This window comes from Prosopis cineraria, unplaced genomic scaffold (genome assembly GCF_029017545.1).
Source record: "Prosopis cineraria cultivar Desert tree isolate PC_DT_omini unplaced genomic scaffold, ASM2901754v1 PC8, whole genome shotgun sequence".
Classification (NCBI taxonomy): domain Eukaryota; kingdom Viridiplantae; phylum Streptophyta; class Magnoliopsida; order Fabales; family Fabaceae; genus Prosopis; species Prosopis cineraria.
In genome coordinates, this window is record NW_026555339.1 from 23728898 (window position 1) to 23753323 (window position 24426).

The 24426-nt window shown below is 27.6% G+C and overlaps 2 protein-coding genes and 1 pseudogene across 2 annotated transcripts; 2 read left to right on the forward strand and 1 right to left on the reverse strand.

Annotated features, from left to right (window-relative positions):
- Positions 1 to 489: 489 nt before the first annotated feature.
- On the forward strand, positions 490 to 8138 carry LOC129317484 (myrcene synthase, chloroplastic-like; annotated as a pseudogene).
- A 2845-nt stretch (positions 8139 to 10983) lies between these two features.
- LOC129319032 (pentatricopeptide repeat-containing protein At1g31790-like) lies at positions 10984 to 12585 on the reverse strand. Its single transcript, XM_054964063.1, has one exon. The coding sequence runs from the start codon at positions 12329 to 12331 to the stop codon at positions 11081 to 11083; it is 1251 nt and encodes a 416-aa protein (XP_054820038.1). The 5' UTR covers positions 12332 to 12585; the 3' UTR covers positions 10984 to 11080.
- Positions 12586 to 21055: 8470 nt separating this feature from the next.
- Positions 21056 to 24093, forward strand: LOC129318598 (protein CYSTEINE-RICH TRANSMEMBRANE MODULE 9-like). Its single transcript, XM_054963450.1, has 3 exons — positions 21056 to 21324; positions 22334 to 22475; positions 23849 to 24093. Exons 1-3 carry the CDS (start codon positions 21303 to 21305, stop codon positions 23892 to 23894), a joined length of 210 nt encoding a protein of 69 aa, XP_054819425.1. The 5' UTR covers positions 21056 to 21302; the 3' UTR covers positions 23895 to 24093.
- Positions 24094 to 24426: the final 333 nt, after the last annotated feature.

A 24426-nucleotide genomic window follows, 5' to 3' on the forward strand; every position in this document is an offset into this window, starting at 1 on the left:
ATCGTAATTATAAAATATTAAAAGAACAAGTAAGGAATATGAGAATAAAGTTGAGTTTTTAGAATCTTAACTTCTTGAAAGTTTTAATAGTATTTCTACATATATTTTAACAATAAGATTGTTTAATTTTAATCACAAACAATATTAATTTCATAGTAAATAGGTACACTTCGTCCACCTACCATAGCCTCACGTAACAGACAAAGCACCTGAAGGTTCACCAATTCAAACATGCACATACCTAAAAATTTAGATATATATAAAATATACCCTTTATTCTTAACTTCTTGAAAATTTAATAAATAATATCAAGAGTTTCTATATATTATGGCTTTTCTGTTCTGTCCCTACACACAGAAAAGTTTTCATATAAATATTTTGTATATATTTAAATCAAGCATAAAAAGCGTGGTTCCTTTAATTTTAAAACCAATTAACTTCATAAACAGAGAAGACCAAAGAAGATCGAAACTCTTCCATTTCATGCCAATGGCTCTCCATCAACTTCCGTTGCTTTCAATGACTACTTTCTTCAAGAACAAAAAGCCTCTGGAGATATCAAAACCAATATCTTCACTTTCAACAATCAATATCTCTGGCCTCGTTCCTTGTATGATACAACGCAAGCCTTCAACAATTATGCTTATGATCAAAATAATACATCTCCTCGATTTACAAATTACTTCGAACCATCAATTTGGGGCTTCGACCATATCCAATCATTAAGAAGTGATTTTGTGGTATAACTTTTTTGTGTATTGGAATGATTTTTTTTCACTCTTATTTGTCATGATACGTTCCAAATTTTGATAACCTTCTATCTCTTCTTCTGGATATAATATATGTTGTAAAAATTTTAATGATACAACTTAAAAAAAAAAGCCAATTTATTCAAATAATGAAAACTTCAGTGTCTCAAATTTACCCTAATTATCAATTTGGTTCATTAAGTTTAATATTTATTAATTTAATCCTTTATGTTTCATTAAATTATCATGTTAGTCCTTTAAGCTTTTAAATACAAATTATCTGTCCAATTAATCTAGTGTGTATAGTATATCAGTGGTTTGGCATTTATATGTAACTAAATGAAACTACGTTAGCCTTTAAATCAGTTTAATTTTACCAATCTGCTCCCTTACATTGCATTTTGTCTCTTTGGTTTTTGAAATTTTTTAGTTTATTTTCTCCTACCTAAATAATTGCACTTCTTTTCATTAATCTACATAGCTATTATCAATAATTTGTTATTTATATTAGCATATTTTAATAATGTTACCTCTTTTTTAAGTAATAAGGACCAAATTATCACTAGTGTAAAAATCATTTTTCGCCACATTTAAAATGCATTTTTGGCGACAGAAGATGCTGTGTAGTAGAAAATCATGTGATAGTAAATAGATATTTTTCACCACAGGTCAAAAGAAACTGTGTCAAAATATAATATTTTTCGCCACAGCTGCCATCTGACCTGTGGCGAAAAATATAGTGGTGAAAAATATAATTTTTCGCCACAGGTGATCTCGGACCTGTGGCGAAAGATGAGATCTTTGAGATACTAAATCCTTTAATTCTATCAATTTAATGTTACTAAAATGCCAATTTCAACAAATTTTAAAAATATTAATTATTCAACTACAAATTAATTATACTAAACATAAAGAAATTAATATCATGAAAATTTAAAAAAAAATCGGCAGCATAACAACTTGTAAATTGAGATTTTCCTGCGCACTAAACCCTCAATTTGATCAATTTAAGTAAACCACAATTGATATTTTGATAATTATCAACTATAATAATAATCAATATTATAATTTACGATAATGGGGTTCACAATTCATCCTAACAAACTAACTTAAACAGAAATTAATTAGACTAAACATAAAGAAATTAATATCATAAAAATTTAAAAAAATTGACAGCATAACAACTTATAAATTGAGATTTTTCCGGGCACTAAACCCTCAATTTGATCAATTTAAGTAAACCACGATTGATATTTTGATAATTATCAACTCTAATCAATAATTAATAGTATAATTTCTGATAATGGGGTTCACAATTCGTCCTAACAAACAAACTTAAAAAGAAATTAATTATACTAAACACATAGAAATTAATATCATGAAAATTTTAAAAAAAATTAACAGCATAACAACTTATAAATTGAGATTTTTCAAGCACCAAACTCTCAATTTGATCAATTTAAGTAAATTTTAATTGAAATTTTAATAATTATTAACTCTAATCAACAATCAATAGTATAATTCTTTAAAGAAGAAAAATTAAAAAAACTTAAAAAATAAAAAAGGCGAGCTGTAATAAAAAAATAAACTAATTAAGTAATAAATAATAATTAGTAACAATCAAAATTTAACCCAACAAATAAACTTAAAAAGAAAAAAAATAGTAGGAAAAGGAAATAAAAAATAGTAAAAAAATTAGAAGCTAAAAATAATTAAGTACAAAAAAGTAGCTAAAAAATTGCCCAAAAAAAACCTTATAGATGAAATCCGGAAGAGATAGCAGCTGGCGGCGGTGACGGTTGGAGAGGCGGAGAGACGAGCTGTGAGAAATGCAGCTGGAGGCAAGCTGTGAGAAAGGCAGTTGGACGGCGGCGGCGACAGTAGAGCTGGAGAAGAGGACGAGTTAAGGGGAAATGAACTGAGGGGAACGAGCTAGGGATGATGGTAGCAACGGTAGCTGAGGGAAACGAGCTGAGAGAAATGGAGATCTGGACGAAACGCACGGCGCTGTACTGTCTGAAGATGTCTGAATTCAAACATCTTCGGCGACAGTCCCGAGGACGCTTGTTGCCAAAGATGTCTGAATTTCAGACATATTAATTATGTCTAAAATTCAAACATATTAACCTAAAATAAGATAAATTAATTTTAAAAATACTTAATTAATTTACCTAAAATAAGAAATACTTAATGAACATAATTTATTAGAATTATATTATTAATTACTAAATTTTATTTTAATTTATTAAAATTAAACTTTTTAAATAAATAATTTACTTATTTATGTCTTAATTAATTTAATATATTTTAGTTATTTTTAAAATTAATTATATTTAGGTAATAAACAATTGAGTAATAATTTACTTTAACTAATTAATTAAATTAAATTATTTAATTTTTTAAAATTAATTAAATTAATTTATTTTAACTAATTTCATTTATGGCGACAGTTAATCTTAGGACTGTGGCTATAAATGGAATACATAAGCATTTAATTATGAAAAAGCCACTTGCGCATATGTTGCCACAGGTTTTTTTAGAAACTGTGTCATTGAAATTTTATTTTGCACTAGTGTATATAATATACTGATGCAATCTTTAGGGATTATAGTGATAAAATTTAAACTTGATAGATTAAATTCATAATTGAGATAAACTTGAAGGATTAAAAGTTTCATCATCTATTGAAATTTCTTGCAGGAAGAATCACATTCAAAAGAAAGTGAGAGGTTGAAGGATGAAGTAAGAGTGGTGCTCTCAAAACGCAAATCATGTGGACCAACTTGAGTTTATTGATGACTTGCAAAGGCTAGGAGTGGCTCCTCATTTTAGCAGTGAAATATGTAACATAATAGAGAGTTTACAATAACAAGGATTCATCAAAGGGGAACAACAATCTATTTGCCACAGCTCTTGAATTTAGGCTCTCGGGGCAACATAGTTATGATGTGTCGTCAGGTATTTTTACTTTATTCCGTCCTCAAATTACTATGTTCATTTAAGTCTGTTAATTGACAATATAATTGTCAAAGTTGCTAATAAGAGAAAATGAGCAAATCAACTCCTAAACTATAAGTATTTGAGACTCTAAACTCATCTTTTGTGCAATATATATTCTCCTTTAATTCTTTAAAAAAAATGTAATCTAATCCCTGATGTTAACAAAAGTTAACTTTGATTTTTAGTTGACTAGAAAATAACCTAAAAAATTATAAAAAAAATCTAAAATTACAATAAATTAAAGGACCTAAAAATTACAGACAAGAACCCAAAAAATTATAAAAAATGACTAAGAAAATTTTTTTGATCCTTTTCTGTCAATTTTTAGATCATTTTTTATCATTTTCTTATCAACTAATTGTTAAAGTTAACCTTTGTTAATAACAGGAGTTAAATTACATCATTTTCAAAAGTTAAAAAAAATATTATATAAAAGATAAGTTTAAGGATCCAAATGTTTCCAAACCTATAGGTTAGGGAGCAATTTACTCATTTACCCTTCTAATTAACAATAAAACAATGTCAACATTTTATGGTTTTGTTTGCAGATGTATTTAACGAATTTCTAGATATCAAGGGTAATTTCCGTTCTGACCTTTCAATTGTTATCAAGGGGACGCTCTCATTGCATGAAGCCTCATTTTACTCAATGGAAGGTGAAACAATATTGGATGAAGCCAAGGATTTCAGCTCAAGATATCTTGAAGAATTTATGATGAACAAAAACAACATGTACAATGAAATATCACTCTTGCCGTTGGAGGATAATGAGATTGGAAAACCATTGGTTCATAAATGTTTATGAAAGAAGACCAAATATGATCCCTACTGTGCTCAAGCTTGCTAAATTCGATTTCAACATGGTACAAGCCATCCGCCAAGAAGATTTGAAACATGCATCAAGGTGAAAATTATATATCCTGCATATTCTACTATTTTTACAGAACTCGTGAATTTTTTTAGCTAATCTTATCCTATCATATTTTTTTTAAAAAAATTAGTTTGTGCAAGTCAACCTAACAAGATTATGCTTTTAAAATAATTTTCTCAAATTATAAGTCCAGGAACATCATTGCATCAGGAACCCTAAACTTATTTTTGGTTCAATGTTCCTTTTCAACTTTCTAAAAATAATACAATGCCGCTCCCATTATAAATAAAAGTTAACTTTAATCATTAGTTAACTAAAAAATTAAAATAAGGACCTTAAAATTTATTAACAGTCTAGGTTATATTCGTTAATGATAGGGGTGACATTGTATCATTTTTAAAAGTTAAAGAAAAATATTATGCTAAAAATAAGTTTAAAGTCTAGATGCTCCTAGACAGTGGCAAAGCCCAGAGGATGCAAGATAATTTAATAAAAAATTAACTTTTTTAAAAGAATAATAATTATACCATAGGACTAAAATTATAGTAATATAAATAGATTGATTATCATTTTTTCTTAAAAATTATATAGAACAAGTTGATATGATTTTTATGTAAATATACCCTTTATATCGTATGTAAATCATTAAACTATTTTACATCTAATAAGTTTTTGAATCCAAATATTTTTTATTTAGTTTAGATGGTTAAAAATATCAAGAGTAGGGGTGCATGGTTGCAAAATTTACATCCTATACTTGTAATATTTTCCAAGTAGGGGGGTGCATTTGCCCCATCACTATAATGTAGCTCCAGCAATGCTCCTAGAACTTTAGTTTTAGGTCCTATCTATCATTCAACCCTAAATGGAACCATGTAGTAACTTTCCTCAACACAACTCAGTCATAGAACAAATAAATGCTCAAATCAAACCTAATAATACCAATATGTATATATGTATGTATGTATGAGATAACAAATAAAAGCTAAATGTAATATGTTTGGGCTTTCTTATATAAAGATGGTGGGAAAGAATTGGATTTTGAGAAACGCTAAGTTTCGCAAGTAGGGGTAAAAATAGGCTGGGCCGAGCTGGGCTTTGATCAAATAGGCCTGAGCCTACCTAAAGCCTGGCCTAGCCTGAAAGTCTATTTAAAAGTAAATCTTTTAAATAGACTCGTATTTTAGTTTTAAACTTCTTAAATATATTTTTAGACTATTATAATATACAACATATAACCTAATTTACCAATTACAACATATAATAATTGAAACAACTTACCAATTATAATACAGTACAACAATAAAGTAATAATATTAAAATTAATATATAAGTCTGGTATGATTAAAAATACAACTATAAATAAAAAGGAACAAATTGATTAAAAATCAAATAGTAAAATTAATGTGTTTGTTATATATTACATTATATATATATATATAGGCCGACCTGTTGGGCTCTAGGCTAGACTTTGAAAAAATAAGCTTGACCTATTAAACTAAATAAGCCTAATTAAAAGCTTGAACTTGACCTGAGCCTATTTAATAAATAGGTTAGGTTTGAAGTAGGCTATAATGTAAGCTCCTGTTAAAAGTCTGGCCTATTCTTATCCTTGTTCGCTAGGGACAAGTTGGTGGAAAACTTCTTTTGGATCATAGGTTTTGCTCATGAACCACAGCTTGGATATTTTAGATGAGTGATGACAAAGATTAATGCATTGATAACAACAAGCGATGATATCTATGATGTTTATGGCACTTTGGAAGAGCTCAAACTTTTCGCAGAAGTGGTTGACAGGTCAGCATTTGTGTTTAATTATAGTAATTAATTGTTCCCTAATTATTCTAATATTTTCCATTTTGTACTTTTTCTACTGCAGATGGGATATAAATGCTATGGATAATCTTCCAGAGTACATGAAAATATGCCTCCTTGGACTTTATAACACTGTCAATGAAGTTGTTTTTGACTTCCTTAAAGAGAATGAGTGCAAGATTATTCCACATCTTAAGAAAGGGGTATGCATTGATATAGTTTATTAGCTAGTTTTTGGGCTTTTTTTTTTAATTTATAACAAAGGGTTAAATGGCAATTTGACTCCTAAAATATATGTCCAAGAGCGTCTAAGACAATCTCAACTCATTTTTTGTTTAATGTTATTTGTTGATAAAAATTAACTTTGATCATTTTTTTTAGATAAAATTAACTTTGACCATTAGTTTAATTAAAAAATAATAGAAAAAGATCTCAAACATTACAAAAATGGAACAAGACAATTTTTGTGGTCCCTTTCTGTAATTTTCTTGATCCTTTCTATAATTTGCATTGGTCCATTTCTATAATTCTCTATAATTTTTTTAAAAATTTATAATAAAGGGTTAAATGGAAATTTGAGCCCTAAAATATATGTTCAAAAGCGTCTAAGACTCTCAACTCGTTTTTTGTATAATGTTGTCTATTGATAAAAATTAACTTTGGCTATTTTTTTTAGATAAAATTAACTTTAACCGTTAGTTTGATTAGAAAATGATAGAAAAAGATTTTAAAGATTACAAAAATGGACCAAGAAAATTTTTGTGGTCCCTTTCTATAATTTTCTTGATCCTTTTTTATAATTTGCTTGGTCCATTTCTAACATTTTCTATTCAACTAACGGTCAAAATTAATTTTTGTTAACATTAAAGATTGCATTATATATATCGTTTTCAAAAGCTAAGGGAAAACATTATAAAAAAAAATGAGTTTAGGGTCCTACAGGCTCTCAAACCTATAGTTTATGAGACAAATTAACTTTCAACCTTATATTAAAACCTGTTAACTAATCCGTGCGTGTCTTCAATTTTATGGACTAATTGCGGTACTTAATTTTTTCAGTGGGTTGATCTTTGTAAATCCTATCTCATTGAGGCAAAATGGAAGTATAGTGGTTATCAACCAAGCTTTCATGAGTACCTAGAAAATGCAAGGGTTTCAATAAGTGGATCAATCCTACGTGTTCATGCATATTTTTCACTTCCTAATTCAAAAAATAAAGATGACATGGTTTGCTTAGAAGAATATGCTAAAATTATTCATTCTTCCTCAATTATTTCACGCCTTATCGATGACTTTGGGAACATCTAAGGTATGATGACAATACCCATCCCATTATTTAATTAAGCACCAAAAAATTCATGAAATATATGTACGTTACTCTTTTTTTTTTTAATAATCTTTCACTTTTTTTTCAGCGTGAAAAGGAGATTGGGGATATTCCTAAATCAATTGAGTGTTATATGAATGAAACTGGATCTTCTGAAGCAGATGCTTGTAAGTATATAAATTCCATTATTTTTGAAACTTGGAAGAAGATGAATAGGGAAGCCAGCAGTTCTTCTTATTCGAATAGTTTCATTCAAGTTGCTATGAACTTTGGAAGAATGTCGTTGTGCATGTACCAGCATGGAGATGGCCATACTGTTCGAGATCCAGAAACTATGAGTCGCATAATTTCTTTACTTTTCCAACCAGTCATGTGAATTTAATTTATGGTTAAGGGGCAATTTTTTTTTAAATTGTTTCAATAACAGCATTTGGTATTCTAAACTATTTATTGAAACAATTTAAACCTTCAAGTATCAAAATTATTCTAAACTACAATGTTGTCCCTTCACTGAATGGACATTGACATTTATCGTTAACTTCAGGTTAAATTTAGGTTAAGGAGCATTTTGCCTTAAAGTATTCATAGAGAAGTGGCCAACTACCCTAAAGTATAATGATATGGAGCAATTAACATTTTTACATTTTTCTTATTGAAATATATCAAAATCATGTTTAAGGTGTCACATGACTTGTCAACTGTGTATTTATCATTAAAAAAAAATAGAATGTACTAATGATCAATTATCTATAACAATATTGTCACATGCAGTGGCGAACCCAATCTCAAATTTTTTTTTGGGGGGGGAATTTTTTGTTAATTAATCATTCCTTCCAATTCCTGTTATAATGCGCATCTATCTCACCAAAATTAAAGAAATGTGATTAAATTATTAACTTTATCTAAAAATATGGTAAACTTTTAATTTTATTTCTATTTAAATAAAATTTTTCAAACATGCATTATATTCTCTCTCATAATGAATGAGTTTAAATATGAATAATATTTAAAAAAACTATATTAATATCTCATCAAATGTCTTATATTAAGAACTAAATAATCCTTTTAAAATGCACCCTACAATAGGGACTAAATAAAAATAATTTACAACTTTACTTTTTTGAAAAAAATATAAATTTTTAAAAATATCCTTCATTTAATACTTTATTTATGAAAGAATACTGGATGGAGAGAATATAATGAAAATAATAATATTAAAAAAGTATCATTAATGAAAATTTATTTTTATCAAAATGTCTTATATTTTGAGTTACTAAATCTCCCTCAAAAGTGTTTTATAAGTTGGGACAAGGAGAATATATAATAAATTAAAAATTTATATTTTCAATATATTAATTGAATATGAATTAAATTAATTGATATTAAAAAATATATAACAAATAAAATAATAAAAAATTTATTCCAAATCTCAATTCTCACCCACATCCACGGGTTCTATCTCACTATCTTCGCCATCTCTGATCCTCTCTTCTCTCTCACACAATATCACCTTCATCTTCTTCCTCCTTCAGCCTCACAACTCTCCTTCCCCCATCCTCAGGGCAGAAATAACTATTTTCTTCTCCATGCTACTATGAAAGGTGCATGAGGTTGGGAGGCCAAGGTCCCACCCACGTCCAACATGGATCCACCCTTGGTCACATGACGTATTTGTTTAGATTATCATAAGTTATATATAGATATTCATCAACAAATCTCATAACTAGCCAGGATAAACATACGTGTGTGTGTGTGTCAATGGTGGAGCCACATGCAACTAAAGGTGAGCATATTAATGAACAAGTTTTTATATTTTGCACTCCCTATGTCATGATATTTTAAATGTTAATCTAATCTTATTTGAGTCTCAAATAACAATGATCTAATTATTTAATAATTTCAGAACATGAAACTATCATAAAGAAAATTTATGAGACATGTAATTATTAATTAATTTTTAAAATTAATTTTTTAATTATTAATATATATTTAAATAAATTTGCCTCCTCTATTGTATGGTCCTAACAGTTAGTGGGTTGAAAAATATTTTTTCTTCTTTTACCACAATGAATGACATCCACTTCATCCTTATATTTTTTAACCAAAACTTGTATCTCAATACCATCAAAGTCAAGATATACATATATAAGTTTTTTTTTTAACCATTAAATACATAATCAATAAAACATGTAACACGTTAAACATGATGCCACTAGTTTCGATGAGAAAAAAGTAACAGTAACAATTTCTCTATTTTAAAGTGCTAGTCACTCTTTAATGAATACTTCAAAAATAAAAATGCTTTTCAACCTAAAATTAATTTAAAGTTAATTATTAGTGTTAATGTCCATCAGACATTAGTTAAGGGGTAATATTACAACGAGCTATTTTAACGCTTGAGAGGCTATATTTGCAACAAATAATTTCTTGTAAAATGGTTGAGTTTAATCCTTTAATTCAACACAATAAGTCCTTTTTGCTTAAGAATACATATGAGAGCTTGTCAAGGAAGTTCAATTATTTTAACTTTTTGAAAATAGATTAACAATCTAAAGATAAAAGATAAAAATCTATGTGACAAATGGATAGTTTTTGCAAAGGGATCTGTATCACCTTAATATTTATGTTTTTGTAAATAATTAGTAAGATTTCTAGAAGAGAAAATAAGAATGGAAGAATCTTATGATGACACTACTACCCCAAAATATATATATATATATATATATATATGGGAGCATTTATTATTTTACTTATAAAAAGGTTGCCAAAATTCTCCATATGTAGCTGCTTTAGAGTGGGTATAAGAACGCTTCAAAAGTGTTCCCTTGGGCTAGAGATATTGGGACCATTTATACTCATAAATACCCTCGTCAATTATCATATATTTTTTTAATTTTATTTATAAATTATTTTTAATATATTTTATTGAAATTAAGAAAAGTCTTAAAATTTATTAATTATATTTAAAAATTTAATAAATTCTTAAATTTTTCTTATTAAATATACATAATTTAATAATATATTTTTTTTGTCTAACATTCTCTTAAATTTAATTGTCAATAGATTTGAGAGTAATTAATTGTGCTAAGCAAGACTTGATGTAATTCTTTGGGCCTATTATAAATAAACATGTTCTATGTTGGGCTTATATAAAAGAAGCAAGCCATTTCATCCATATGGGCTTTTTAGTTAATGCCTTCAATGTTTTTATCAATGCAGTTCTATCATTTCGTTCATGAACCTTTAATTATCAATATATCAAACGAAGATACCTACATAACTCTCCATATAAGATCCTTTTTCTTTTTTTTTAACTGCCTATGTGAATTCCACTTCTTTACAACCACCACAAGCAATTCTTAATTCCTTGAGCAGAGACTCTTGAGGCTGCAGTCCAACTGCCTTCATGTGATACAAAAGCTTAATAGCCTCAATGTGCCGCCCATTTTGCATATACCCCATAAGCATAGCATTCCAACAAGCCACGTTTGTTCTATTATGAATCATCTCAAACACAAGTTTTGCTTCTCTCACTAACCCAGTTCTTCCATACATGTCTATCAACCCACACTCCACATAAGCATCTGACACAAGTCCAAGCTTGATGGCACTAGCATGTGCTTGTTCACCACAATGTTCATGACTTGGCATTCTTCCGCTTGCTTTAAGAACACTGGAAACTGTGAAACTGTTCTTCCTTATTCCTTGCCTTCCCATTTTCTTGAAGTCATTGAGAACCTCACAGAAATGCATTTCTCTGCAATCATTCACAATTTTAGCTGTCCAACTGAAGGTGTTGTGTCTAGCTACTTTGTTGAAGGCAATATTTGCATCTTCTAGGCACTTGAATTTCCCATAGAATCTGATCAATGAGCAAGTTAGAAGTACATCATCACTAATGTCTAACTTGACCAACCACCCATGAACTTGTTTTCCCAGATCCAGATTCATGCTGTAGTCACATGCCTTGAGAAGACAAACCATGACCCAATTAGGCAGTTCCGAAATACTCACTCGATCAAGCATGTTGAGAAACAAATATATGGCTCCCTCGTAGTCTGCATCATCAAAATAAGCAACAAGTAAGGTTGCCCACGAGTTGATATCCCTCACAGACATTTTATCAAACAGGTTACGAGCACGCTCCACCAAACCACATGAAGCAAACATGAGGAGAAGCCGATTGAGGAAGCTTAAGGGAGGATCAATGCCGCTTCGGATGATATGGGCATGTAGCTCCATCGCTGTACGAGGGTCCCCAGAAACAGTACACTCTTCTATCAAAGAGACGTAGATGTCAATGGATACAGAGAAGCCAAGACCATCCATCAAGCGTAAAACATCAGATGTTGTACTCCGAGCAGGGATAAATTCTTTTTCCTTGGTTTTCTTCTTCCGCAAACACAACCCATTTGATGGATTAGGTTGGGAACGAAGGAGTTGGACAGATTCTGATGAAATTTGAGGCAGATTTTGTGTGGGACGAAGGAGCTGAAGTTGAAGAGGGTGGTTGTTAATGTGAGGAGTGACAAACTCCGTGCAGGGTGATTTTGAAGGAAGAGAAACCATTTTCGAGTAGTTTAATTTCTTTGATTTGACGCGGTTGAAATCTTTCGTGTTTCACTTCAACCCAAAAACGACTATCCAAAAGATTGAATACGAAATAGTAAAAAGAACTAGAAACCTATTACATCATTCAATGAATTATTAGGAAAAGACGGAGTATGAGACAGCGAGTTCACATGGTGCGAGAGATCTGTGAGGGATTAGATTATGGAGAGACGACTGAGAGGGACGAAGACACTCCTAAGCAGCACAAATGACGACTGGAACGAGGGCCGAGAGCAGAAGCCAAGAACGGTGATTCGCCAGTTAAAAACAAAACAAAAACAAAACAAAAATATCAAAACACGGGCTGGAATATCCAGCCCAGACCACACATGCGGAAGCTAGCGGGCCAACCCAATAAAAAAAATTCAGATGTTTGTTTTAAAAAAATCTGAGGATTACATTCAGATCTTATACAAAAAAATTGATTATTATAAAATTTATTAATAATTAATTTAAGATAACTAATAATACAATCAATTATCAATGATCTTAATTTAATTATCAATAAATCTTGTAATAATTAATTTCTTTACGTGAGACTTAATGTAATTTTTCCTTAAAAATTGTTGTCGAGCGAAATTACACTCAAAAAAAAAAAACTGTTTTTGACTTAACAAATCATCCTCATTTTTCAATCAATTTGCTTGCATGATTTCCAAATGATTTTATAATTTTGAGTCTGTTATAACTCAATTATTAAATTTTAACTTTTACAACTTAGTTTTTATAGTGTTAATCATTTAAAATATTGGATCCTATATTTTAAAAATTAAAATTATATCTCTTTTTAAAATTAAGGGACCAAATTGAAAATTTAGAAGATTAAAAATATATTTTAGCTAAAAATTATAGACGACTCAATTTAAAAATAATTGTGAGTCTTAAAATTTAAAAATCAACATCAAAGTATATTTTAAATATTATTTCTAAAGAAAGTATAGGACCAGTAATAAAAAATGATAAAGTTATAATAAGGACCAATAATTACATTTTTTTCAAGAATAATTGTTTTAGCTTTGTAGATCATGTTGCCTTGGTTGTATGTAGAATTGGTAATTCAGGCCAAACCTCCAAAAATGTTAGGGCCAAGCTTGTTATGTGGGTTTTTTTAAGAGGGTAAAATACTTCAAGCTAGATTCAAATAATTTGGCTTGAATAAGCTCAACTCACCCAAATTATTGACTTTAGTTGTATGTTTAGGGGCTGATAATATCAAATCAAAGACGGAAGAATTCTTCAAGCATATATATGCTAACTTGCTAATCTCTCTTATAGTCATTATTAAATTTGAAAGTCAAACTTATAAATGGATGAAATATCAGTCAAAATTTGACTTTGGTCATCTTAAAGTTGCTTTGAGGTTTGAATGCAAGCTTGTGATGAGACTTCAAGAGGTAAATTTGAATTAGCCAATGCTTTCAAAGGATCTATCTCTACGAGAAGAGATATATCTGTCAAATGAAACTTTAGATGAATTATTGTTCACTTTCTTTAACCATTTACTACCGTTGGTTTTTATAAACAATTATTAATAACAACTTCATGTATTTTAAGGTAATAAGTAGTTGAAATTAATTATTTCTTGTAAAATTTCAAAATTGTTCCCCCTAAAAGTTATTAGTGGAGTTTGTTTAATTAGTTAGGAAGTTTGATTGTTCGTGAGGAATAATTTAGTAGAAAAATCATAATACTTTAGACAAAATGTATTAAGTATATTACCAAACATGCATGAGTTTCTTATAATAAGAACCTCTATGATAAGTATGTCGCATCATCATTTGATATATATTAAATATATTTTAATTCAAAATGCCAATAGTAATAATATAAATCACACAAACTCAAAAATGGGTTATATCAATGTATGACTTTTTTTTTTGGTTAAAAGGAAAAAATACCCTAAAAGTTTTTTAAAAGAAATATTGGATATTCTTACATTTTAGTTGGAATAATATTGCCCTAAAACTTTTAAAAAGAGTACAATTTCATCTCACTGTTGACACTCTCTAATGTTTGACCGTGACATTTTATTTTAACCAAAAGTTTTACTTGTGTCAACCCCTCTTCCTCTCTACACTATTCATCTTCCTCCCTCCCTCCCCCTCTCTACATTTGACTCTCTCCACATCCACAGATGACAGTCATCTGCTCTTATTGTTTTGAGTTCAAAAGCCATTATGTGTCATTGGTTCTTGCAATTTTACATGATTCTAATATTAAATAACAATTATAAGAAATAATAAAATATACACAGATCTTTCAAACCAAAACAGGATAGATGAGAGTGACTATTCACTCGTGTCATTCCTTCACAACAAGATTGCATAACAAAAAATATTGAGATTTCAGAATCTGAGAGAGATATTGAAAAAGGGAATGAAGGTATGATTACTAATGGTGGGAAAGATGAGTTAAAGGTGGCAATTGTAATAAACTCCTTGTTCCATAGATTCATGAAGATGAACCAATAGCCATAGCGCGTGTGTAAAGTTGCCACATGAATGCCATCATCAAGCTTATTAGTCCCCAGCTCTTGCATCAACAAACTAATAATGAACCTCAATGCCTTCCTCATGAGGCTGCCTGGAGGAGTGAGTGAAATTGAGGAGGAGGAGACAAGACACGTAGTAAAGATGACACTATTGGCGTCCCCATAACTGAAGACGTTCTTGGTGTTATAAACACAAACCACATTTCCTTTGATTCCGCCATTCTTCTTCTTCGTCTCTCTCTGTGCGTTGCACTTGTAAGAAAGTTTGAGTTTTTATGTGTGTGTATATGCATGTTTTTGTCCATATTTTCTCAAGTTATAACCATTCTCAAATGGTGTGCCCCCAACACTAGCAACAGGTCTCCATTTCCTCTTTAACCTCCCTCTTCATCTATTGGCTCCTTAACTGAAGCTCTATCATCATTTTGAGTGGGAGAGTCAGTAAAGTTAGGAGCCAGCTCGAGACCTCTGCAACAGATATTGTTCCTTTAGCGTGGTTGGATTCATCTACCAGGAAGATACCAAACCGTGTAATTGCCTCCACAGAGTTGTCTCATAATGCATCATAAGGTATAACAGCAAAAGGGGAGAGAGTCAAATGCAGAGAGAGAGAGGTAGAGAGAGGGAAAGGGAAGGAAGAAGAACAACAGTTTGGAGAGAAGAGGGATTGACACGTGTAAAACATCTTGTCAAAATAAAAATTAACGAGTTCAATTTTCATGTTTATCCTTAGGATGAGATCTGGACCATCCAAATTTTAATTTGGATGGTTTAGATTTCAAGGATAATTGTGTATTATATTTATTAATGTAAAAATTTATAAAAATTATAAAAAAATTTAATAAAATTTTTTATTTTTAATATGATCTAGATAATATCTGAACCATGTAATGTACATCTAGATAATCAATATACATCAATCATAAAAATTTTAATATTAAATTGGACCCTCTAAATTAAATCTATATCATATTAAAAATAAAAAATTTATTAAAATTATTTTATAATTTTTATTTTAAAAAATATAATATAAAATTATAATAATACTTAAAATTTGAACCATCTATATTAAAATTTGAATGGTTCAGATTTTATCTCATGGATGAGCATATGGTGCTCATCCTTGAGATAAATAGGGAAACTACTTTCAAAATTAATGGCCAAACGTTAGACAATGTTAGTGATGGAGTGAAATTACATCATTTTTAAAAGTTTCAAGGCAATATTATTCTAACTAAAAAGTAAAAATATCTAGTACTCTTTTAAAAAACTTTCAAGATATTTTTGTCCCTTAACTTTTTTTTTTTTAGCAATGATGATAGAAGTATACTTTGCAGATAATAAAGACTAATATTATGGATTAATAATTCAATTAATGACAATATATATATATATATATATCTCTATATATTACTCAAACTAGAAATACATTACAAACAAGAGGATGAAGGCTAAAATTTATTTTTGGTCTTCTAACTTAAAAAGATCTTAATTCAATTCATTAATTTTATAAAATATCTTTTCAATTCTTTAACCATAATGCCATTAGTTTTAAATGATTATTTTTGTTCCAAACATTGTTATTTAAAAACTAAACTTAATATGTTAATAATTGAGAATATTTTATTAATATTTAAAAATTTAATATAAAAATTTTTTGTGATGAAACAAATGGTGTTAGGATTAAATAACTAAAAAACATTTATAAAATTAAAGAACCTTTGGTCAAAAAAAAAAACTAAAGGACCAAATGAAAGTTTGTGTAAAATTAAAGGTCTAAAAGTATACTTTGGCTAATGATGAATTGAAAACACATAAAAATAATCCAAACATATCAATATATATAAGAAAAAATGACAATAAAATCCTCCTAAAACTATATAAATGATAACATGATCTCTCAAAATGTCATAATTCTATTGAAGTTTTTAGGAGATTCTATGTCAATAAATTTTAAATTGAAAAGGCTATTTTATCTTTATTAATAAATTGTGATTTCTTGTTTAATTTTTGTGATTATTTAAATTAAAGTTATTATTTCTTAACAAAAATTGTGACTGGAGCTTATTATTTTGAGAACTGTTTTTCAATAATAAAAATGACACCTGACAAGTTATAATTTTTTATTCAACTCTTATTATTCATAAAATAAAAATTATTATTATTTAAGCCAAAGCTGTTAATGGAGTTTGTCATTTTCAATAAGGGTAAATAGTCTTGTCACTTTAACATATATTAACATATAAGTTCTTAGGAGTTTCAGTGAAATTATGATATTTTTGAGTGATCAATTTCTCATTTACATAATTTAGAAGATTTTGTTATTATTTCCCTATATATAAAAACATAAAACAATGTTTTTGTAGTATCGAAGGTGGAAGTTCAAGTTAAGTTTCATTTGAAATTTTGGCCAAAAAAAAAAAGTTTCATTTGAAATATTTTTATATTGATTAATTTTCTTACTTAGTTAGAAAAAAAGTATTAAATTCTCCTATATATTAGAAACACCAACAACGTATTCAACAAAATTAGCTGTCCTGCCGACCTAAACAGTGAACAACGGAGACTATTTTCCGAAGAATATTATTTAATATTATTTTTTCTGTTTAAAAATATAAGGTATTTTTTTATAAGTTTGATATTAAAAAATATAAATATTTTTAATCTTTTGAGGTGTAATTATTGATTTTTTTTAAAAGTGACCATAGTGATAATAAATTTATATTTATTATAGGGTATTTAATAAAGGTAAATATGAAAATATAGGGTTAGTTAAAAAGTAAATAATTATTTTATTAGGAGTCAAATTTAATTAAAAATGTCTTATATTTTTAAATGGAGGGAGTAGTTATTATTGTTTATAATAAAAAGAATATTATTTTATTAATTATTGTTGCTTAATCGTTTAGACAACTGTATTTCCGCATTTTAGTCGTTTTATTAAATAAAACAAGTCTAAAAGAAATAAATAATAATGACTTAATGAGTTCCCCGCGTCCAATATATGACGACGTGGATTAGGTAGCCTAAAAAGCCGGGCCAGACCAGCCCAGTTTCCTAGAGTCATAAATCAACACGGCACCATAAAAAAAGCAAACAAAAAGTCAAAAACACGTCTTCAATTTACGCATATTTTAGTTTTAGAACGCATCCAACATTCCAAATACATATATAAAAAACCGACAAAAAAAATATACAAAAATATTCCTTTCATTTTAATGTATTAGATATTTAAAAATATAAAATATTTTTAATTTTTTGAGGTGTAATTATTATTTTTTTAAAAGTGTTCTTATTAATAATGACTTTATATTTATTATAGGGTGTTTAATATAAATAAATATGAAAAGATAGAGTTTGTTTGAAAGTAAGTAATTATTTTATTAAGAGGTGAGATTAAATTAAAAATATTTTATATTTTTAAATGAAGTGAGTAAGTTTTTTCATTCAAAATGTTTGTCCATTGTCTAAAATGTAGTGGTTAAGTTTAAATAGACTGCTGGTAAAAAAGTAAATTTACGCTTATAAGGCTAATTACTTTAATTTAAATTCCTTTGAAAAAATTGAATCTGAATATCTAAATTTAATAGAAATTATTTTCAAAATAATTAAAATTTTAATTATTCTTAACGGCGAAGTTCTTATAAGATTTTTAAATTGTTGTTATCTTTATTCAAATAAAGGTCATTATAGTTATTATTCTTTATTCTTATTTAAATGCATTGACCAAGAGATTTATTCTGTAAATATAAAATCAACATTTTTTTTAAAATTTAAGTACAATTTTTTATTTTTATCTGCCAAACAGTCTGGTATTGAATAAAAAAACATAACGTAATTTTTGGATATCTTTTGGACAAAAACAAGTTGCTAGGAAATAATAAATAGGATAATACTTTACTATTGAGATCCAATCTCAGATTTAACTGGGACAGATCGAAGATTCGCGCATTTGTATTATTACTCATCTTTTCTTTTCTTTTTTAACTTTTTAACTTTATAAAGTTTTTATTATATTGTGTTCACATGGTGTAGACAATATCCATCTTATATTTAAAACTGCAAATGCAATATTTGCAATATGTATGTATGTCTGACGATAAATCATGAAAATTACATTGGCTGCATGTTTTAAAGTATTGAACAGATATTTTTATTGAGTAAATAATTGCACAAAATATTTATTATAATTTGAATATCATTACTTGATCATATGTGACATTTTCATTTTTTTGTTATTTAAATATAAAGAATATTTTTCATCTCAAAATTGTTTTCATTTAAATTTTATCTTTATTGCCACTTGTTTTGTATGTTAAATGGCATGGAATATAGACAATTGCAACCTTTTCTTTTGTAGGATAATTATAATGTAATTTTTCTAGAGAAATAAAAGTTGAATAAATAATTTACAAATATGAATTCAGTTTTCAACTATTCATTCCATTGAAAAAAAGGGTAAAATCTACCTTTAATAGTCTAACTTTATAAAATTTTTAATTTGATCTCTTAATTTTATAAAGTATTTTTTAACCATGTAACCTAGACACCATAATCAATTTTAAATAATTATTTTTGATACCAATCATTATTATTTTAAAAAATTAAATTTAATATGCCAACATAACAATTGAGATTGTTTTGTCCATATTTAAAGAGTAAAAGAGAAAATTGACATTTAAATTATAGGTCTAAACAATGTTATGAGAACTAGACCAGTCATTGAACTAGTTGATGGATTGATTCATGGTTTAATAGTCAGATAAGGGTTAGACCGAATATAATTAAATTAATTTATTTAAATATTTTAGGAAAGTATAAATTAATTTTTATTTTTTTAATATCAAAATTATTGTTGATTTTTTTGAGATGGTGATCACATATTTTTTTAAAGGAAACAAGAACTAAATTTGTTTAAAAAGATATGTAAATAAATATTTGGATGAGTATAAATGAAAAAGATGTTTACATATAAAGAAATAAGTCCAAAAAATTAATTAAAAAAATAAAAGGGGCACATGCTTATTTTTATGGTTGATCATTAAACAATTTTTAGAAGAAAATTATAACCAAATTAAAATGATATCATATAAAACAAAATATAGATAAATAGCTAGCAGAATGGAGATAAAAGAGATGTTTTTTTTTTGAAGAGATGTTATGATGGGGATAAAATGAAATCATAAAAAAGATATGAAAAAATAAATATAAGGAAATAACCAAAAAAGTGAACAAAGATGAGGAGGAAAAAAGATGACTTGTTGGAAGGATTGGCTAGCTAATCTGCGTTTATATAAAGTGCAGCTTGTGTATCTCTATAATGGAAAGGAGGGACGACAAGTGATTTTGTGTGACAATTCGTATGAGTTGTGGGCTCGAGGTATAGTTTTTTATTTTTAATAAAAAAACAAATTGGCCACCGTTTTAAAAAATGGTGCAATTTATTTACTAGTTTCCTGTCAAACAGGTTCAAATGTTCAACTGATCAGTATGGTTTAATTTCAAAATTATTTTTAATATGATGTTTTTTTTAATTTAAAAATTATATAATTTAATATTTATAATTGGTAAAAACTAACTTTAATTATTAGTTTATAGAAAAAATAATAAACAAGGACATTAAAATTGTAAAAAAGAGATCAAAAAATTATTGTAAATGAACCAAAATTACTCACCGTGAATAAAAAAATTATAAGAAAAGATAAAAAAATTTTATCAATAATTTTCTTGTTATTTTCTATTAAAAAACTGAAAATTAGATTATTTTTTTTTGAGCAAAGAAAATTAGATTATTAAACGAAAAAAAAAGATACTCCCTCCGTTAAAAATTGTAAGGTATTTTTTGAGGAGTTGAATGAAAAATGTAAGGTATTTTTAATCTTATGAGGTATAATTATTGTCTTTTTTTTTAAGTGTTTTTATTGATGTTGACTTTATATTTATATTTATTGTAGAGTGTTTAATAAGAATAAATATAAAAAGATAGAGTTAGTTTGAAAATACATAATTATTCTATTAAAAATAAAATTTAATTAAAAATATTTTATATTTTTAATTGAAGGGAGTAAGAAATCATATTTATGTGGGGGCGATCGAAGATTCGTGTATGCCTTCTCCTTCTCCATCATTTGTTATATTTTATTGTAAGATGCTCAGGCGTTGCAGCCATCGTCTTCCATTCTGATTCATAAATGACGTGCGTTTCTTTCCAAGAAACAAGCTGTGAAGATCTCTATAAATATATCATCGCCGTCTTCGTTTTCTTCCAACCTCATATTGAATCTTTCTTCTTCTTCTGATCTTCTTGTTCGTTTAGTTTCTTGTAATAAGCATCGACGTTTCGTTTGATCTTTATATTTCTTCTGGGTCGTCATCGTCTGCTTCAAACTCAGTTCTTAAGTTGGCTGCAGAAGAGCTTGATTTAGTTATATTTCAACCATGAGTTCTGGTATTCCAACAGGTAATTAATTAAATTTGATTTTAGTACTAAAATTTTACTCTTGTTTTTATGAATGTTTATGATTGATCAGCGACTTTACTTTAATCAAAATTGAGAATTTTTCATATCCTGTGTGGTAAGAAAATATGAAGAAAATCAACGGAGCAATTAATTTCTGAATTTGAGATCAACCATGATCAACATAGATAATCGAATATTCTTTCGTTTAAAAATATAATATATTTTTAATCAAATCTCATTTTTTAGTAACTTCTATTTTTTAACTAACCCTATCTTTTCATATTTACTCACATTAAATACCTTATAATAAATATAAAGTTATTATTAATAGAATTATTTTTGAAAAAAAACAAAGATTACATTTTAAAAGATTAAAAATACTTTATATTTTTTAACATTTAACTCTTAAAAAAATATTTTATATTTTTGAATAAAGAGACTGTATGTTATAAGGACTTTCTGGAAATAAATTAATTGTTTTGCTTTGATCAATCTATCTGTTATTAAAGTGAGAAAAAAAAAGAGAGAATTATTGGCCATATTTTTCTCCATGCGGGGTCATATATAAGCAGAGTATACCTTTAGATCAAAGCAATATATATAGTTTATTTATCTCTCATAATTTAAATAACTTGATCATGACTATCAGAGTTGCATTTTTTCCAAACTTTTCTTCCAGTTTTTTTATAATTAATTTTATCATATAATTTGATGTTGATTTCATTTTAAAAGAATTATGCTAGTATTTTAATTTTTATGTAATGAATTTTTCAATGGTCAACCTATATTTTTAAGATGGATTTAAAAAAAAATTAGATGCTTAAACTTTTATATATTTAAATTATTTATTTCAAATCAAATTATGAAAGGTGGATTTTTTTTTTATAAGTACTTATCCAGTTCTTGCTCAAATTAATGACATGACACGTCAGATATCCCTAGGTAGCTATAATTGACAAGAAGATTAATTTAATTATTAATTTGTTTGATTTTTTTTTTAAATGAACAGCATATCCTAAAGCAACTTCAAGAAATGCATCAACAATGATTCCTCCACCAGTTGGTTATCCCACCACTAACGTCACTTCACCGAACCCCCAATCAGCTTCTTACGAGACCAAGTCCAGGGGTGATGGTTTTTGGAAAGGATGGTACCATCTCTCTCTCTCTCTAATCGAGTTGGGAGTATATTATTATATTAAAAAAATTTATATAATTAAATTAGGTCTTAATTTTTTTTAGTCAGATTTGGACTGGCCTATCGAGCTTGTCCAAAATTAACTCTATATATATATAAAACTAAATATTTCAATATTCAGACTTATTTGAATCGAGTTTAAAACCATCTCTCTCTCTTTCAGAGTAAGTCAGACTTATTCGAATCGAATTTGGAGTATATTATCATATTAAAAAAGTCTATATAATTAAACCAGGTCTTAATTTTTTTTGGCGGCTGGCCCGTCGAGCTTGGCCAAAATCAACTCTATATACATATAAAATCAAAAATTTTAATGTTCAGGTTTATTTGGATCGAGTTTAAAATATCCTACTCTATTAAAAAAATCTATATAGCGAAAGCCTAATTCTAACTTTTTTCGGGGAGGTTCTAGTTGGTCTGTCAAGCTTGCCTCGAATTATTAGGTTCTGTGTGTACATTCTCTTTGGTTAGGGCAAAGAAAGAAAATTAATATTAATCTTCTATTTATAAAACATTTCATTATTTTTTATGTCAGGTCCATGTTAAATGCTAGGAAATATTACTAAAAATAATTTCGATTGTTCTCATTGTGGATAAATGTGAAAGTTTATTAAATTTTAAGACATGATTTATAAAATTTTAATTTTAATTTAATTTTAGTGAAATATGTTGGATATGGGACTTTTTGTGGTCTTTATTATAAGGTACTTTTAAAAAGAATTAGTTAGTCTTTAATATAATTGATGATATATTAATTATATTTTTTTAATATCACCTGTATTTAAATTCGTTAATTATAAAAGAGGATTCTAGCAAAAACAAACTATAAGAGAGAACTCAATATAAATTAAAATTTTATTTAAATAGAAATAAAATTAAAAATTTATTTTATTTTTAAATAAAATTAATAAGTCACATCTTAATCTGAATGAATTAGTTAAAGACATTTTATAATAGCAATGAGAAAGAGGGTGTGTATCACTTATGGACAAAGTTTTCTGAAAAATGATGATACAAAAACTGTTAGTTTAGGAGCAGTATCAATTATGGACAAAACATTTAAATTTCAAAATATAGTTTCAATTTTCTAAAATCTTTTTTCCGGTATGTAACTAATTATTCATTCGCCAGATCTCCTGAGACATCAACATCATTATCCCTTCTTTTAAATTGTGGGCCCCATTGGAGCAATTGGATATTGACCTTTGTGTGTTTTTTTTTTTTTTTTTTTTGTCGTTGGATTACTTTTCAATTGCCCACTAAAATTGATTTAGTTGGTAACATAGGTAGGACTAATTGGCTAGTGGTTTGACCAATTTGATGCAGCTGTGCGGCATTGTGTTGCTGTTGTGTTTTGGACGCTTGCTTCTGAGGAGCCATATTATTTACGAGAGATATATGTATCATCTTCATTTGGTCGTGTTTGGTTTATTTCTTGAAGAAATAAAGAATGATTGTAATGCAAACTAGATTGTTTTAGTTTATAGTTTTTAATTTTTCATAGATTTATTGTTGTTGACTTGTACGTTGTTAGTGTTGTATAATGATCTATAATATACAATTCTTTTCTATGCAACGTGCCCTTTTTTTAGAAATGTTTGACCTGGGATTTAATTTTCTATTTATTATAATTAAGATATAATTTTTAATGATTTAACAATTACAATAAGAGCTACTTCTCTCGTGTTAGTTTCTTAGTTGCACCAAAAAGGGGAAAAATAAAAGAGTTTCTTATATGCTAAGAATGGCCATAGAGCTATTTACATGGTTTAGTTTGATAAAATGAAAAAGAGAGCTGTATGGAGGAATAAAGAATCATGGTTGACGCTGAGCAACTGTAGCATTGATAATAATGGTTTGAATCTTTTAACTATTAGTCTAATTCTAAATTTTAATTCTTGAAA

Coding starts and splice junctions, on each gene's coding strand:
- LOC129319032 (XM_054964063.1), bottom strand. CDS start 12,331: ATGGTTTCTCTTCCTTCAAAATCACCCTGCACGGAGTTTGTCACTCCT.
- LOC129318598 (XM_054963450.1), top strand. CDS start 21,303: ATGAGTTCTGGTATTCCAACAG. Junction 21,325..22,333: donor GAGTTCTGGTATTCCAACAG/GTAATTAATTAA, acceptor TTAAATGAACAG/CATATCCTAAAGCAACTTCA. Junction 22,476..23,848: donor GATGGTTTTTGGAAAGGATG/GTACCATCTCTC, acceptor AATTTGATGCAG/CTGTGCGGCATTGTGTTGCT.